The sequence below is a fragment of the Dama dama genome, chromosome 5, assembly GCF_033118175.1.
Source record: "Dama dama isolate Ldn47 chromosome 5, ASM3311817v1, whole genome shotgun sequence".
In the NCBI taxonomy this organism is placed as follows: Eukaryota; Metazoa; Chordata; class Mammalia; order Artiodactyla; family Cervidae; genus Dama; species Dama dama.
The window spans coordinates 56,077,290-56,092,922 of NC_083685.1; the positions used below are offsets into that span (position 1 = coordinate 56,077,290).

Consider the following 15,633-nt stretch of genomic DNA (forward strand, 5'->3'; position numbering starts at 1 on the left):
ACCCTGCCAACCCCCCAGTTTTAAGCCTCAAATTTTTCAGAAAGCGATCTGTAGTTAGGGCAGTCACACTCACTGGATTTTGAGGGAAAATTCTCATTTTCTATACACGTTCCTAGAAATACCATTTTTTTGTTATAATATGTCAAGAGTGCTCTTCCCACTCATACAGTTCACAGAGCCTTTGATAGACAGTGGTGGTGTGTTCATGGTGGTGGTCTTCACTTGTTTATGTGTGTTTTTAATTTAATTAAACATTATATGCATGGACCCAAAGCAATTTTATTTACAATATGCTGAGTTTTATATGAAAATGAGTATGTGTACAGATTTATTTAAATTACATGAGTGTAGAGCGAATTTTATATGAAGCCAGCTTCAACCAACTATAAACTAATGGCAAAACTTGTTTTCATCTGTACTGTACCTATTTCCTCCTTTTGGACTCTTGAACCATATCCTAGACATCAAGGCATTTCATGAACAAATTATTCATTCTATAAAATGAAGTACACCAGTTTCAAATTTCTCCATTTGTGTTTCTCTGTATATTTTTATAAGAATGATAATTGTACCAGTAGATGAATCTGTTTTAGGATATTGACTGTTGAAAACATTATTAGAGTTGTCAGTGAATTTGTTTTCTTTTTATACCTTTCTTGGGAAATGTATTTTCTAAAATGCTTTCTTTAAAAGTTAAGTAACTGAAGAAATTGAGTATGCAGGGAAGGGTGGCAAGAACTTGGTAGGAGACTACTGAACATCCTTACGCATTTCGGGCATGAGAACGTGGAACATGAGCAGATTATCAGCCTCAGATTCTGAGACAAGATAGTTTCATAGTTATTATTTTCGAAAATGATCCACTGGTCTTCTATCCTACTGAAGGCATTGTGCAGCTAGCTAAAGAAATGGAAGCATTGGATAATTTGAGTTGTGGCCTAAATGAAGGATGATGGTGCAGGTGTTAGGCACACCTGGATGGTCCTTCCATCTGGAGTGGGTCTTCAGAACTAGAGTGAAATCAGGGTACTGGATGTGTTTCGAGGGATGCCTGGGGCCTTGCACAGGGAAGGGTTGTTGTGGTGGAGGGTTATTTTTAAGTATGTGGGATATAAAGATGTCTTTGGGATGGTGAGATTTCCCAGGCCAGAGGCAAATAGCCTTTCTTGTTTACTTTAGTGTGTTTTTATAAATACTACTCTTTTCTGTTTGTGCCTTGATGGAAAAAATGTGGGGAGTGACTGGCTTGGATAATAAATGATGTGTAGTCTTTTCCTTGTAACTACATTACCTGAAATTAAGGGGTAATTGGTTAGTCTTGGTTTTGGTTAGCCGTAAATTTAAATAAATTTGTTTTACTTCCGAAGCTTCTGATAGTGGTCTGTTACATTTGCCAACAGGTTCGCGAGTACTGATCTTCAGTCAGATGACCAGGGTATTGGATATTTTGGAAGATTATTGCATGTGGAGGAATTATGAGTACTGTAGATTGGATGGACAGACACCCCATGATGAGAGACAAGTGAGTAGAATCTGGGGAGGGAGGGGAGATTACAAAATTACCAGATAAAATACTTTTCTGACTTGTATTTTGTATCATTAGGAGTCCATCAATGCGTACAATGAACCAAACAGCACAAAGTTTGTTTTCATGTTAAGCACACGAGCTGGTGGCCTTGGCATCAATCTTGCTACTGCTGATGTTGTGATTTTGTATGACTCAGATTGGAATCCCCAAGTAGATCTTCAGGCCATGGTAAGAGATAACAAATATTCTCTGTGCTTAATAGATGTTTTCACTTAAAGTAAGCTAACGAGCAGTCTACAAATGTCAGTGACTGAATCCAATAGAATTGTACTTTCTCTGACTTAATAGTTCAGTGAGGGTATTTTGCAGGTGATCATCCATCTAAATCAAGGTATTTCCATCTTACATCTTTGCCATATCTTAGGACCTTAGAGTCTTAGTATATCCTTTGCATCAGGAGAGAAAACTGGGAATTGCCCAGGGAATTTTTTATGGGTCAGAACTGACAGTGTCCCCACTTTCATTGGCCAGCACTTAATCACACAGTATAACTTACTGCATAGGAGTTGGTAACTAATAGTATAGTTGTGTCCTAGGAGAGACGGTAAACAGGTTTGGGGAGCTGCTAAACTGCCTGTCATGTTTGATTTTTAAACTTTTAGACCCATGCATCTTGAGTATCTTGGCCAGATCAAGAGAATCGTTCTTATGTTGAGAAAACTTATTGATCTATAGAGTAATACAAAAACATAAAAGTTCGTAAGTTGGTACTGCTAATAACTTGACCTGTGGTGTTTACATCTTTCTTGACCTGTGGTGTTTAATCTTTCTTGTTGGCCACTTTCATCCTGTGACTCTTTGTAAAGGTGGCTGGGGGAAATCGATAAATTAGAAATAGGGATTCTTTATAAGAATGTGTTTTCTGAACTTAACAGAAGTGAAACAGAAAATGGAATTCAAATTAGTTTGACTTCTTATATGGAGTTGATTGGGTACTATTTAGACTAGGATTTTTATATTGTTTGTGGAGTTTGTTTATTCATGTCACTTTTTCCCCTTAATTGGGGTGAAAATTTAGATTTGATTTAGTAGAAAAACATTTTGAATTTAAACTTAAAAAGAAAGTTTTAAAAAGTTTTATTGTCATACTTAAAGATTATAATTTTGTCTGTGTTGTCTGAAGACACTGTATTTTATTTCCATATAACCTAGTAAAATTAATATGGTAGTTTCTCACAGATTCAACATGTTCTATACTTCTGGAAGGATTTCTTGTGAGATAACTGATTAATTTGATTGAAATTGAGACTTGAAGAAATGTTAATGAAATGTTAATGAATATGAATTCATCAGTGTTTTTCATATTTCTAAAACCATCTTGTACTTGAGAATATTTTCATTTTCTTTCTCAAGATACACATTCAAATGTTATTTATGTGAATTTTCAACTGGATTCAGAGTAACCTAGTTATTTTCCTAGGACCGAGCACACAGAATTGGACAGACCAAGACAGTCAGAGTGTTCCGTTTCATAACCGACAACACTGTAGAAGAGAGAATAGTGGAGCGCGCTGAGATGAAGCTCCGGCTGGATTCAATCGTCATCCAGCAGGGTGAGCCTAGGACTTTGAACACTTACCAAGTTGAATTTATAACACTTTCCCCTGGATTTCCTAGTTCAGAATTATTTATTGAACAACCACAGATGCCAGGCGTTGTTCTCAGTGCTGAGAATACAAAGGTGACTTGAAACCAACCAGTGTTCTTACTTTCAAGGCATTTATAATTCAGTGAGAGTGAGATACATATATGTAAGTAGGACTAGATGGTGAGAGTGGGATTTTATTTTGGATGAACTGAAGGGAACTGCAGGTTCTTGTGCCAGATCAGCTTTCAAGGAAGACATTTGTGTTTTCATGAAGCTTAAGATAACATCTTTTAGTGATGGGATATGTAAAATGTAAAAATGAAAACAAACCCTCAGCCTCTTGCCCACATTGGTGTCTTTTCCTCCCAAACTGTTGTGACCAAATACATTTTCTCTGTCCCTGAAGTGGAGAGGTATACTGTCGTGTTGTCGTGGCAGTCGCTTGGTCTTGTCCAGCTCTTTGCGACCCCGTGACTGTCGCCCACCAGGCTCTCTGCCCTTGGAATCTCCAGGCAAGAATACTGGAGTGGGTAGAAATTCCCTTCTCCAGGGGAATCTTCCCAGCCTAGGGATGGAACCTGACTCTTCTGCACTGCAGGCAGATTCTTTACTGCCTGAGCCCCCAGGGAAGCCCCCAGGGGACGCTGTGACAGCGAATGTGGGCCTCCCACGTGGCAGGCGAGAACTCTCCACTGAACCGCCGGTACACCACAAGTGTTAGTCGCTCAGTCGTGTCCACCTCTTTGCTACCCCATGGACTGTAGCCCACCAGGCTCCTCTGTCCATGGAATTTTCCAGGCAAGAATACTGGAGTGCGTTGCCTTTCCTTTCTCCATGGCATCTTCCCTACCCAGGGGTTGAACCTGTGTCTCCCGTATTGCAGGCAAATTCTTTACCGTCTGAGCCACCAGAGAAGTCCAAATGAACTTTGTTGAAATTAGAAAATTCTGTACATCAGAACTTCTTTTTTTTTTTGCCATGTAGTTTGTGGAATCTCAGTTCCCCGACCAGGGATTGAACCCAGGCTGCAGAAGTGAAAGCCCAGAATCCTAACCTCTGGGCCCCCAGGGAGCTGTCATGTTATCTACTGATTATTCTGTTTGTGTGTTTTGGTTTTGTCAGCCAGTGTCTTAGGTTCCTTGTAAGGAAGGGAATGTTACATTTCTTTGATATCCCATAATGCGCCATCACTTCAAGGCAAATAGATGGAGAAACAGTGGAAACAATGAGAGACTTTATTTTTGGAGGCTCCAAAATTACTGCAGATGGTGACTAAAGCCATGAAATTAAAAGACCCTTGCTCCTTGGAAGAGAAGTTATGACCAACCTAGACAGCATATTAAAAAACAGACATTACTTTGCCAACAAAGGTCCATCTAGTCAAAGCTGTGGTTTTTCCAGTAGTCCTATATGGATGTGAGAGTTGGACTAGATAAAGAAGGCTGAGCGCTGAAGAATTGATGCTTTTGAACTGTGGTGTTGGAGAAGACTCTTGAGAGTCCTTTGGACTACAAGGAGATCCAACTAGTCCATCCTAAAGGAAATCAGTCCTGAATAGTCATTGGAAGGATGAAACTTCCCAGTACCTCTGGCCATCTGATAACGAAGAACTGACACATTGGAAAAGACCCTGATGCTGGGAAAGATTGAAGGCAGGAGGAGAAGGGGACGACAGAGGATGAGATGGTTGGATGGCATCAGCGACTCAATGAACATGAGTTTGAGTAAACTGGGAGTTGGTGATGGACAGGGAGGCCTGGCGTGCTGCAGTCGTTGGGGTCGCAAAGAGTAGGAGATGACTGAACTGAACTGAATTGAATGCCATCCATAGAGTTAGCCATGTGTCGTATACATAAAGACAATACATGATTGTATACTGTTAGTTATTTTTGTTAATAATTGCTTAACATAATGGGCTTATTTTGTACCAAGTGATGTGCTCAATATTTAAATACAGAGTACTATCTTTAGTCTTCATGGCAGCTGGAGGTTGGCGTCAGAGATAGAAGTGAGTTGCTTCTCTGTCATGTATACGGCTAGGAAGTGACTCATCCAGGGCCTCCAAAGCTGTATAAATTATTACAGTGAAATGTCTAATTACGAAAGTCTCTGGGGACTTCTGGGGACTGCCAAACAGTGAAATTTCTCATGAGTGATGTAATGGTCCTCACACTCATCCATGGTTTTAGAAAGATACCTGCCTTGTGGTTCTTGTCAATTATTTTCATCTCTGAAACAGCCTTTTTTTTTTTTTTTTTTTTAAAAAGGTTAAAAAACTAATTCTTTTACAGTCAGCTGAGAGAAAGTCTTTTGACTTTTTTTTTTTTTTCTAGGGCAAATTTTGGAACAAATTTGTGCTAATAGCTTTATTAATCCCATTTATAGACATACTAGTCAAACAGCAAGCCTTTGGTGTATGCGTCTGGGTTATGTTTTGTGTGCTAAGGGATATAATAAAAAAATATGGGAATATGTAGAAGTACTTACATCTGAAAAGTTCCTTCCCACCAAGAGGAAAGTAATTCCTGTAAGCTTAAGAACATTTTTGTAGCATTGAGATAGCTTTCAAGAGTCATGTTCTTTATATTAAATATGTGTCTTAACTTTGAAAGTCACAAATATTTGATGGTGTATTCTGTGAGGGACCTAAAACCATGATACAAGGATTTAAGATCCCAGAAAACAACTTGTATCTTTATCCACTCATTACAAGTTGATTGAAGTAGAAAAATTGAAACACAAGTAAATGTGAATAGCTCTTGTAGTTTGGCAATGTGAAGGTTTTTGTACTTCATTTTCTAAGTAGAAAAGGCTGATTTGGGATTATTAGTAATAATACTAATCAGTTTCTGCTTATCAGAAACTTCCTGTGTTTATAATACTCTCATCTAGGTTTTGGTAATTGGATTTTCAGATATCCCAAATTACTGTTATTCTCACACGCGAATAATTTTATTGAGATGGTATTCAGTAGACTTCATTACATAACATGTAAGCTTTAAGAAATATTTTAAATATTTACAACTTAAAATTTGGCATTTTCTGTAAAAGTGAAAATTATCAAATGTAAATAAACAGAAATGATTAAGAAATGATTGAGGGCTTGTATCTAACATTTAAAATTCCAGAAGTTTGATTAACATTACACAACATCTTTTTTCAGGAAGACTTGTGGATCAGAATCTGAACAAAATTGGGAAAGATGAAATGCTTCAAATGATAAGGCATGGGGCAACACATGTATTTGCTTCAAAGGAGAGTGAGATTACTGATGAGGATATTGATGGTATTTTGGAAAGAGGTGCAAAGAAGGTGAGATGCAGATTAAATGATATTTCTAGTATATAAAATATTTTAAACCAGAACTGAGGAAATGGCTATGTAAGTTATACTTCCACAGAAGTTATAAAGTCCAATTCATTTTGACTACAGTTCTCATGCTTTTTTAAAATTCTCAAACCTAATAAGATGTTTCTTTTGTTTCCTTAGACCGCAGAGATGAATGAAAAGCTCTCCAAGATGGGTGAAAGCTCACTTAGAAATTTTACAATGGATACAGAGTCGAGTGTTTATAACTTTGAAGGAGAAGATTATAGAGAAAAACAAAAGGTAATTTAGAAAGAGATTTTGGTTACTTTAAGACTTAATATTTTAGTCTGGAATTTAAGTGGAATATTAAGTCTGGAATATTAAGACTTAATATTTTAGCCTGGAATTTAAGTGTTAGGTGTGATGCCTTATCTCAAATAGCAGTCAATTCTGGTTACTCACATCTAAATTATTTTCATTTGTGTGTTAAATTTAATGCCACATTTTCAGTTGGTAAACGCTGAAATGTTATAAAAATGTATGTATACTGTTACAGTAAAGTATATTGTGTGGGGTGATTATAGTAATTGGGGATATTTGGAAATTAAAACTACTGCCAAAAGTAAAATCTGTCACAACCTTATTAGTTTTGGGGTTTGTTTTTTTTTTTTTAAGCAGAATTGGCTATTAATAATTAAAGGGATGAACTTCTCATTTCTAAATTGCTATTTCCTTCCTAATTGGTATTATATAGTGAAATTAGAAAATACCTGCTGGGCAGAAGGAAAATAATTCTACCTAATGATTTCCCTTTTAACATTTAGACATTTATATCCTTTGAATTTTTTCTAGGCTAAATATTTATCTGCATTTCTCTCCTAATTTTGGTTCTAGCATACCGTCCGTAGCATTTCTTTTTTCAGCCAGTTATCATTCATTTGGTCAGGAAATAATCACTGAATGTTTGTGCTGTTCCCTAGACACCCTCTTGTGTGTTGGTTGCATAGTCCCTAGCCTCGTGTAGTCTAGGGTGTGTGGATGTCTGCATTCATAGATAGGTCCTATTGATGTTCAGTAGGAGGTGTGTTCATGTAACACTTGTGACTGTGTAATACAAGCTGGTGATCTGAATCGTCTCCCGGGGGCCAGATTGCTTTCACAGAGTGGATCGAGCCTCCTAAGCGGGAGAGAAAAGCCAACTATGCTGTCGATGCCTACTTCAGGGAAGCGCTTCGCGTCAGTGAGCCTAAAGCACCCAAGGTGAGTTGACGGAGCACAAATATCTAAAAATATTGGAAGTGCAGATTATTTTTCTTGTTATATTCTTGCAATAAAATCAGATTGAGAATTAAATTTTATGTGGTTTCTTCCAGTGTACCTCCTTCAACTTTTGTTGAAAGTTTTCTAAAAGTTAGTTTTAAATGTAAGCATTTAACATTTGCTTGATGTTTGTTAAATTTTATGGAAGATGCATTCAGTTGCTTGGAGAATTGGCTGTCATGGTTTTATAGAGTGCAAAAAGATTTCAGATAGATTTAAAGCAAAATAGGTTTGTGTTTTTCTTTTTTATTTTTACAAACAATGCTTTTTTTTTTAGGCTCCTCGACCTCCAAAACAACCCAATGTTCAGGATTTCCAGTTCTTTCCTCCACGTCTATTTGAATTATTGGAAAAAGAAATTCTATATTACAGAAAAACAATTGGTTACAAGGTAACAGAAGTAACACTTTGTAACTAATCTCATTTGTTTTTATTTACTAAATGCATGATATCAATATATTTTCTTGGATTAAAACTTATAAAATTTCATGTAGTTGGTTAAGAGTTTAGTTCATCACATATTTCCTGAAATATATTGACTGATGACATAGAAAAAAATACGTATATTTTTAGGTCCCTCGAAATCCTGACCTACCAAATGCAGCACAGGCACAGAAGGAAGAACAGCTTAAAATTGATGAAGCTGAACCCCTTAATGATGAAGAGTTAGAGGAGAAAGAGAAGCTTCTGACGCAGGTAGAGCTTTCAATCAAAACCAGATTTAGTAATGGGTATTTTGTAGGTACCCTGTTAGGTTCTGTGGGGATAAACAAAAGAAGTAAAGTTTCTGCTTTCAGAAGTGGAATAATTGGAGATGATGAGCATGGGCATATGGGTATAAGCTGCGTTGTGATTGTTGTTAGTTGTGGAGGTAGAAGAAAAGAGGGTAAATTTGCACCAAATCTATTGTTGTGGAGTCAGTATCTTTGATCACCTTTCTTCCAGCGCTCCCAACTCCCCTTTTCCTGGGGATCTTCTCATTTTTACTATGTCGTTGTTCTCAATTACAAGTATCTGCTTGGTGCTTTTTTTTAAACATCCTTTAGGATTCAATCAAGGCCTTTGAGAATCTAGCTTTAACCTACCTTTAAAGCTTTATTATTACTTTGTTTTGCCGCTTGGTTTATGTTTGCTCTTACATTCATTCTGGCTCTTTACATTCTTTCCTCCTGACAAACAATTTCTCCTTGAAAACGCAGTGAAATTGTCACTTTTTTGTGCAGCATTTCTTACTCTCTGACTCAGACTTGGTTGGTTGGCTGTCTAATGTATTTGATGTATAGCTAAAGTGCACATCTATGTATATGAATAGTTACCACTTTAAAATAACTTAGAACTTGGAGCAACTGAAATTTTTCTATAATACTTAGCAGGATTGGTAAAGTTTTAATAGCTTTTCCCCCAAGCTCAGTGACTATATGCTTTGTTTCCTTGGCTTTGAAGGGATTTACCAATTGGAATAAGAGAGATTTTAACCAGTTTATCAAAGCTAATGAGAAGTGGGGTCGTGATGATATTGAAAATATAGCAAGAGAAGTGGAAGGCAAAACTCCAGAAGAAGTCATTGAATACTCAGGTACTTCTGTTATTTTAATAGGTATAAGAATGTTCTCAGGCTTTTGGAGGGCGGTTGGAAAGTTGAGATTTTCTTACTCTGAATGATGTATTTGTTTTCCTAATTTTTAAAAAATTTTGGCCACACATGTGGCATGTGGACTTCCTGGTGGCTCAGATGGTAAAGAATCTGCCTGCAGTGCGGGAGGCCTAGTTGCGATCCCTGGGTTGGGAAGATCCCCTGGAGGAGGACATGGCAACCCACTCCAGTATTCTTGCCTGGAGAATCCCCATGGACAGACCAGCCTGCGGGCTACAGTCCTGGGGGTCACAGAGTCAGACACGCCTGAGAGGCTGGGCACAGCACACATGTGGCGTGTGGAGTCTTGGCCCCCTGGCCAGGGATTGAACCCACACCTCCTGGGCTGGAAGCACAGAGTCTGAGCCTCTGAACCACCAGGGGAGTGCGTGAATGATGTTTTGATAAGCTAAAGTTTGCCACAATGGTGTCTCATTTTGTTTTTTAAAAATTGAGTTAGAAAATCTCCCCTTTAAAATGGCATCATTAATTTTTCTTTTTTTACCCTCGTTAACTAACTGTAGCCAAGAAAACAAGAATAGGCCACTGGATAATTGTGCTTCCTTTTTACTTCATTTCTCTTTATAACTTTTCAAATACTATATAATTCTGTTTCCTGAAGTCTGTTGGGTTGACAAGTGGATATGTGTAGTTGTGCTGTGGTGATTGCTGAAAATTTCAAAAAGCAGAGAATTAAATGTTGGGAGATACTTAAGTCATGCAGTTCACCTTTTTTTTTTTTTTTTTTTTACAGTTAAGGGAAGAGAGATAATTGTGTGACTTACTAGTGTTAGATGTGGGAAGAAGGGAAACATTTCTTAATCCTTAGCAAATAAAATAGGTGAGAGCATTTATAAAAACAAGCTACTTATATTTCTTCCCTTTCTCCACCTATCCCCTCTGCCCAATTTTACTCTTAACAGCTGTGTTCTGGGAAAGATGCAATGAGCTGCAGGACATAGAGAAGATTATGGCTCAGATTGAAAGAGGAGAGGCAAGAATTCAAAGAAGAATTAGCATCAAAAAAGCACTTGACACGAAGGTACTTTGAACATTAATAAGTATTGTGGTTAATAAAGTAACTCCTGTCTGTAAGTATAAGAGTTAAAGTAACTTTTTAAAAGGAAAAGAAATGATTTAAAATTAAAAATTTCTTCAGAGAACAACATTCAAACTTCATGGGGATTCTCGACAGAATTTACCTCAGTATTTCATTTGTTATGTGTGAGTCAGAGTCTCTGTGATTTAGCTCTTTGCTACATAGTACTAGAAAGTCTGAGTCTGTATTTCTTTTTAGAATAATAAAGACCAAAGTTGTTTCAGGACAAAGGTTACGAATGATGGAAGTGCTTTGGATAGAAAATGGATGTGAAATACAACATTTATAGCTAACTTTACTAAAACTGAGTTTGAAATATATGTTATGTAGGATTTGTATTTTATATAATGGGAAATCTGATTTTCATAGATTGGACGGTACAAAGCACCTTTTCATCAGCTGAGAATATCTTACGGTACTAACAAAGGAAAAAACTATACTGAAGAGGAAGACCGCTTTCTGATCTGTATGCTTCACAAGCTTGGATTCGACAAAGAAAATGTGTATGATGAATTGCGACAGTGTATTCGCAATTCTCCTCAGTTCAGATTTGACTGGTTTCTAAAGTCCAGAACTGCAATGGTGAGTACTGGGGGCCTTTTTGTGGAATGAAGCAAATAATTCAGAGGAAGTAGATAATGTAATATTGTTTAAGGTAACTTTTAAAATTTTATTAAGAGAAAATTTGTGTATCTTTGAAGTAAATTTTTGTTAGATTTCTGTTTGTATCATAGGTTAAAGTAGTTCCTTAAGAAACAGTTCACCTCCACAGTTATAAACCTAATGTTATAAGTCACTTACAAAGTTTATTTTTTCCATCGTTTGATAGCACTTCTTTTAACATCACTATATACAATAGGATTAGTTTTTTTGTGTGAATTTTAATCAAGCTTTAAGTAGAAGGAAAAGTCGCATCAATTAACTTGTGAATAAGATGGTCACAATTTAAAATTTGACTTTTGCTTTGTAAATAATACACATTTTTATAAAGAAAGGACTTCTACTCATGTATCTGCCCGTCGGAATACTGAATTTTCAGTTAATTAAAAAGAGCTTAGTGTGGTGAAACAGTACTGTTTTAATGCTAGGTTCTGATCAGCAACTTCCATTTTTATGACCTAAAATTAGAATTCAGAAAAATAGCTTTGATGAGTTGCTCTTCCCTTATGTATTTTACCACCTTTGAATTTTTAGCTTCATCTTTTGTTCTTCAGGATTATATTAATGCCAAAAAAAGTTCTGTAGTCTTACTTTTGAGACTTAATTTCTCTCAGTGTATCTAAAATACATTTTTGCTCTTCAAGATGTGATAGTTTGCAATCTCTAAGTGTTTGACCACTGAAGGATTTTTTTTTTCCATTAAATGTCATTGGAGGCTGGTGTTTTAAGAAACTCTAGGTTGGGAAATGTTGCACTATAAATGCATTATAAATACACAGTCAGAGGAGACAGATTCAGTTGCTGTAAGCTCTGTTTTGTGTCTTTTAAAGTAGGAACAATTTATAGTTAGTGAGTGATTTTATATTAAGTGAAGCAAGGTGCAGTGTCACATTAATTTACTGGTATAATACCATGGTCTAACACTGTGTTATTTCCTAACTTGTTTCATGTAAGGCACACATACAAAATGATAATATGTGTATGGCCCCTTCCCCTTGTGATGAAACAGTTGAGGCATAATCTTTGTCTGTAAGCCAAGCAGATTCATACCATAGCACATCTGTAAAACATTCTGGTGTGTGTATCTCAGTAAATTCAGAACTTGGATGTAGTGTACCTTCTCTCTATATGTACTATTGCAGATATTTCCAAACCTTGTATGGTTGTGTCCTATATGATATTTTTAAATGATTTTGCTGTGATTGTTTGTGTAGTAATGTCACAACAAGGAAAACAACAGTTTTACAGTTTATGTTGGTTTTAACCCTCAAATATTAATATTAATTGGCAGTATTTTAAGTTTATATATAGATGACAGTTCTCAGGCATTGATGCTAGTAGCAGTATTGCACATATTAAGAGATGGTCATTTTCACTGCTTCAGTTCCTGAGTGAAGGAAGGATGTATGTGGAATACACAGTAGCATGGCCTTAAATAATGAAGTGAAAGATGTACACATCTTTTTTTTATCCTCCTGGCATGGAATGTGTATGAAAATTAGTAGTTTTTTGCTTTTAAAAATTTTAATCTATTGGGGGTGTAAGTGATATTATGCTACTAAAACATACCTTTGGTTTTGAAATTGTATTCATGAAAACTTACAGATGGAGAATACAGATTTATCATGTAAAGTTGTGTTTATAACTTAGGAACTGCAGAGGAGGTGTAACACCTTAATTACCTTGATTGAAAGAGAAAATATGGAACTAGAAGAAAAGGAGAAAGCAGAGAAAAAGAAAAGAGGACCAAAACCTTCAGTAAGTACTGATGAAAAATGTAAATGTTTTCTTGGGAGACTTAACTATTTTCAAGAATTTGAATATTACTTGGCTTACCACTGATGCATTAATCTTTTTTTTTGGTAGATAGCATAACCTAAATTGCTTAAAAAGTATAAACAAACTTGATTGCATTGTGTGGGGAATATCATGTTATGGTAATTCACAATGTGGGGATTTGTAAAAATTTGATAAGGTCTGTCTTGTGAATGCCATGAGTCTACCCTTGACTATGAGAATACAGGTTACAATGTTAGAATATTTAAAGAAATATTAGGAAAGCAGTGACCTTTACAACCTTTATTGTTTACTTCTAAACTATGATTTCTTTCCCCAGTGATCTCTTAGCATTGTGAAGACAAAAATTACGAGAGAGAAAGTTTTAATTTTGTTATTTAGTAATAAGTTACAGGGTCATGAATAAATGAACATCTGCAGAAAATCTGGTGTTTATGTAACCTCATGAAGTATTTCTCATTACTGCTTTTTTTAATAAGAAGCATGTGTTGTACATTTGTTTGGTGTATTGACTTACTGTTGCTAATTGTAAATTACTCATTACTTCATTAATAGCAGTAAAATTTTTGTGTTAGTAAAATATGTAGATAAGATTATTTAGAGAATTAAGGTTCTTCGGGTTAAGAAAATTAATACCTGTTACCAAGTGGCAGTTATTAGTAAAGTGCTATCATGTGTCTTCCAGTGTATTTCATGTTAATATTACTCGTGTGATGAAGGAAATCCTTTTGTTTGTTTCTAGACACAGAAGCGTAAAATGGATGGAGCACCTGATGGCCGAGGAAGAAAAAAGAAGCTGAAACTATGAATACATATTTGTTTCATAATCACTAACTTTAAACCAGTAGTTCTTTAATTTACGGGTCTTCATAAGATGTACTGTACAATGCTCAATTGTTATGTCATTCAACGACATCAGGTTCATCTGTTTACCGAGCTAGAAACATAGTATGTAGTTTCACTTTTTTAAATGCAACAGCTGTGCTGAAATTTTTTTATCATTAACACTTGAAGTAATAAAATAGGCTTCATTTATTAATAAATGTTTCAGTTGATTTATTTTTCTATTATAGTTCCATTTGTGAGGATTGTGACTTTGTTTATGAGCTATAATTTCTATACTTGTGACGCTTAAAAAGAAGCAAACAAGTTAAAAAAAGAAAATTGCAGATAACACTTGTCCCTTCAGTCTTCACTTAGTTGTGTAATTGTTTTAATTCACTTTGCCTTTGCAGAAGTTTGGGTATCTTCTTTGTAGTGCTATTGAGTCTCATCCAGGAAGATTATGTACATTGCATTCTCCTTGCTTGTTATATGGGTAGAATGGGAAAAAAAGGCAAGACAAATTCTCATTAAATTCTATGCATATTTCTGTTGCGCTGTTTCTATAGTTCTGAGGTGAATATGCCCTATTCTGTTTGGAAGAATGGCCTTTTAGTTGTATAGCCAAAGACATTTAGTATTTTCTGGTTCCTTAAGGTGTTATTGTACCATTTTGTAAAAGGAATATTATTATTATTTTTTTTTAATTGTTTGGTAAATATTTTTGACAAATTACCTTCTGAAGCAGCCACAACTTGGAAAGATAATGTCAAAACTTAAAGATGATTGTTCTTTTTTTAAAAAGACCCAGCCAAAATAAGATGTCAATTTGTCATACTGTTAAATTGAAATTGGTAACAAAATGTATCCCCTTCCGGTTTAACCATTTTTGGGTTTTAGAGTAATTGAAAATTTTATTTTATTATATTTAAAATAATTTCTAAGTGTGAACAGCAAGAATGACTGAATTCCAGTTTTTATTTTCTATGGACAGACTTGATAAACTGGAGACCCTGAAGCAGGATTACCCAAATTGTAGTGTCAGGATTTTAGCTGTACCAGAGGCCTTTATGTGCTACACATAATTTGTATAAAGTTTTATATGTGCAAATTGGGTACCTAAATAGTTCTCCATTTTTCTAAGGGAATGCAATAAATGTAGCATCGTGAATAAATATAACTTTTATAATCCTTAAGTGGTCTTTTCTTTCCATTTCTTTAATTTTCTTTTCTCATTTGATTTTTATTCACTTTTTTTCCCTTGGGATGTTATCTTTTTTCCTTAGATTTCCTCCCCATATCAGTTGCTTTTATCTGCCCACACTTAATTGAGATTTCTATTTATAATGCTGATTTCTATAATATTACTAATACTGCTTACTTCTAAAAAGCGGGATTGTTGCCGGCGGTGTCAAGCAGAATGCAGTGTTTATAGCAATTTGTGGAGTGATCTGCGTGTGTTTTCTGTCCGCCCCCCCCAACCCCCCATTGACTTCTCACCTTGGATTCGTAAAAACAACAATTACAGATCTAATGTATGGAAAATTGAGGAATGGTTACTCTTTCCATGGAAAAAGCTACTAAGAGTGGTGGCTTTATTTTGGAAGAAATAATGGGGAAAAACAAGGTTGAAGAAAACTTTACAGAGATCACAGGAAAAGTGTTTTCAAGACAAAAACAGCCTAATGCCGGGTGTGTGTGTGGTGGTGGTGGTGGTGGAGATGGGAGGGAAGTAGAGAGTGGAAATGTAAAAGGAAGCAAGTGCCAGCCCTTCAGAGCTCAGGGACACTGGGAAGTACATGTGTAAATTGAAACAC

The 15,633-nt window shown here is 35.8% G+C and overlaps 1 protein-coding gene across 1 annotated transcript in view; it reads left to right on the plus strand.

The window, feature by feature from the left end:
• SMARCA5 (SWI/SNF related, matrix associated, actin dependent regulator of chromatin, subfamily a, member 5) overlaps positions 1-15,012 on the plus strand; it is a 38,132-nt gene extending 23,120 nt beyond the window's left edge. The window contains exons 12-24 of the mRNA XM_061142415.1: positions 1,401-1,522; positions 1,604-1,756; positions 3,009-3,141; positions 6,340-6,488; positions 6,666-6,785; positions 7,635-7,745; positions 8,083-8,196; positions 8,379-8,501; positions 9,249-9,381; positions 10,362-10,480; positions 10,907-11,119; positions 12,848-12,955; positions 13,737-15,012. Coding sequence (XP_060998398.1) covers positions 1,401-1,522; positions 1,604-1,756; positions 3,009-3,141; positions 6,340-6,488; positions 6,666-6,785; positions 7,635-7,745; positions 8,083-8,196; positions 8,379-8,501; positions 9,249-9,381; positions 10,362-10,480; positions 10,907-11,119; positions 12,848-12,955; positions 13,737-13,802 — 1,664 coding nt within the window. The 3' untranslated portion in view covers positions 13,803-15,012. The remainder of the gene's footprint in view (positions 1-1,400; positions 1,523-1,603; positions 1,757-3,008; positions 3,142-6,339; positions 6,489-6,665; positions 6,786-7,634; positions 7,746-8,082; positions 8,197-8,378; positions 8,502-9,248; positions 9,382-10,361; positions 10,481-10,906; positions 11,120-12,847; positions 12,956-13,736) is intronic.
• The last annotated feature ends 621 nt before the right edge of the window (positions 15,013-15,633 follow it).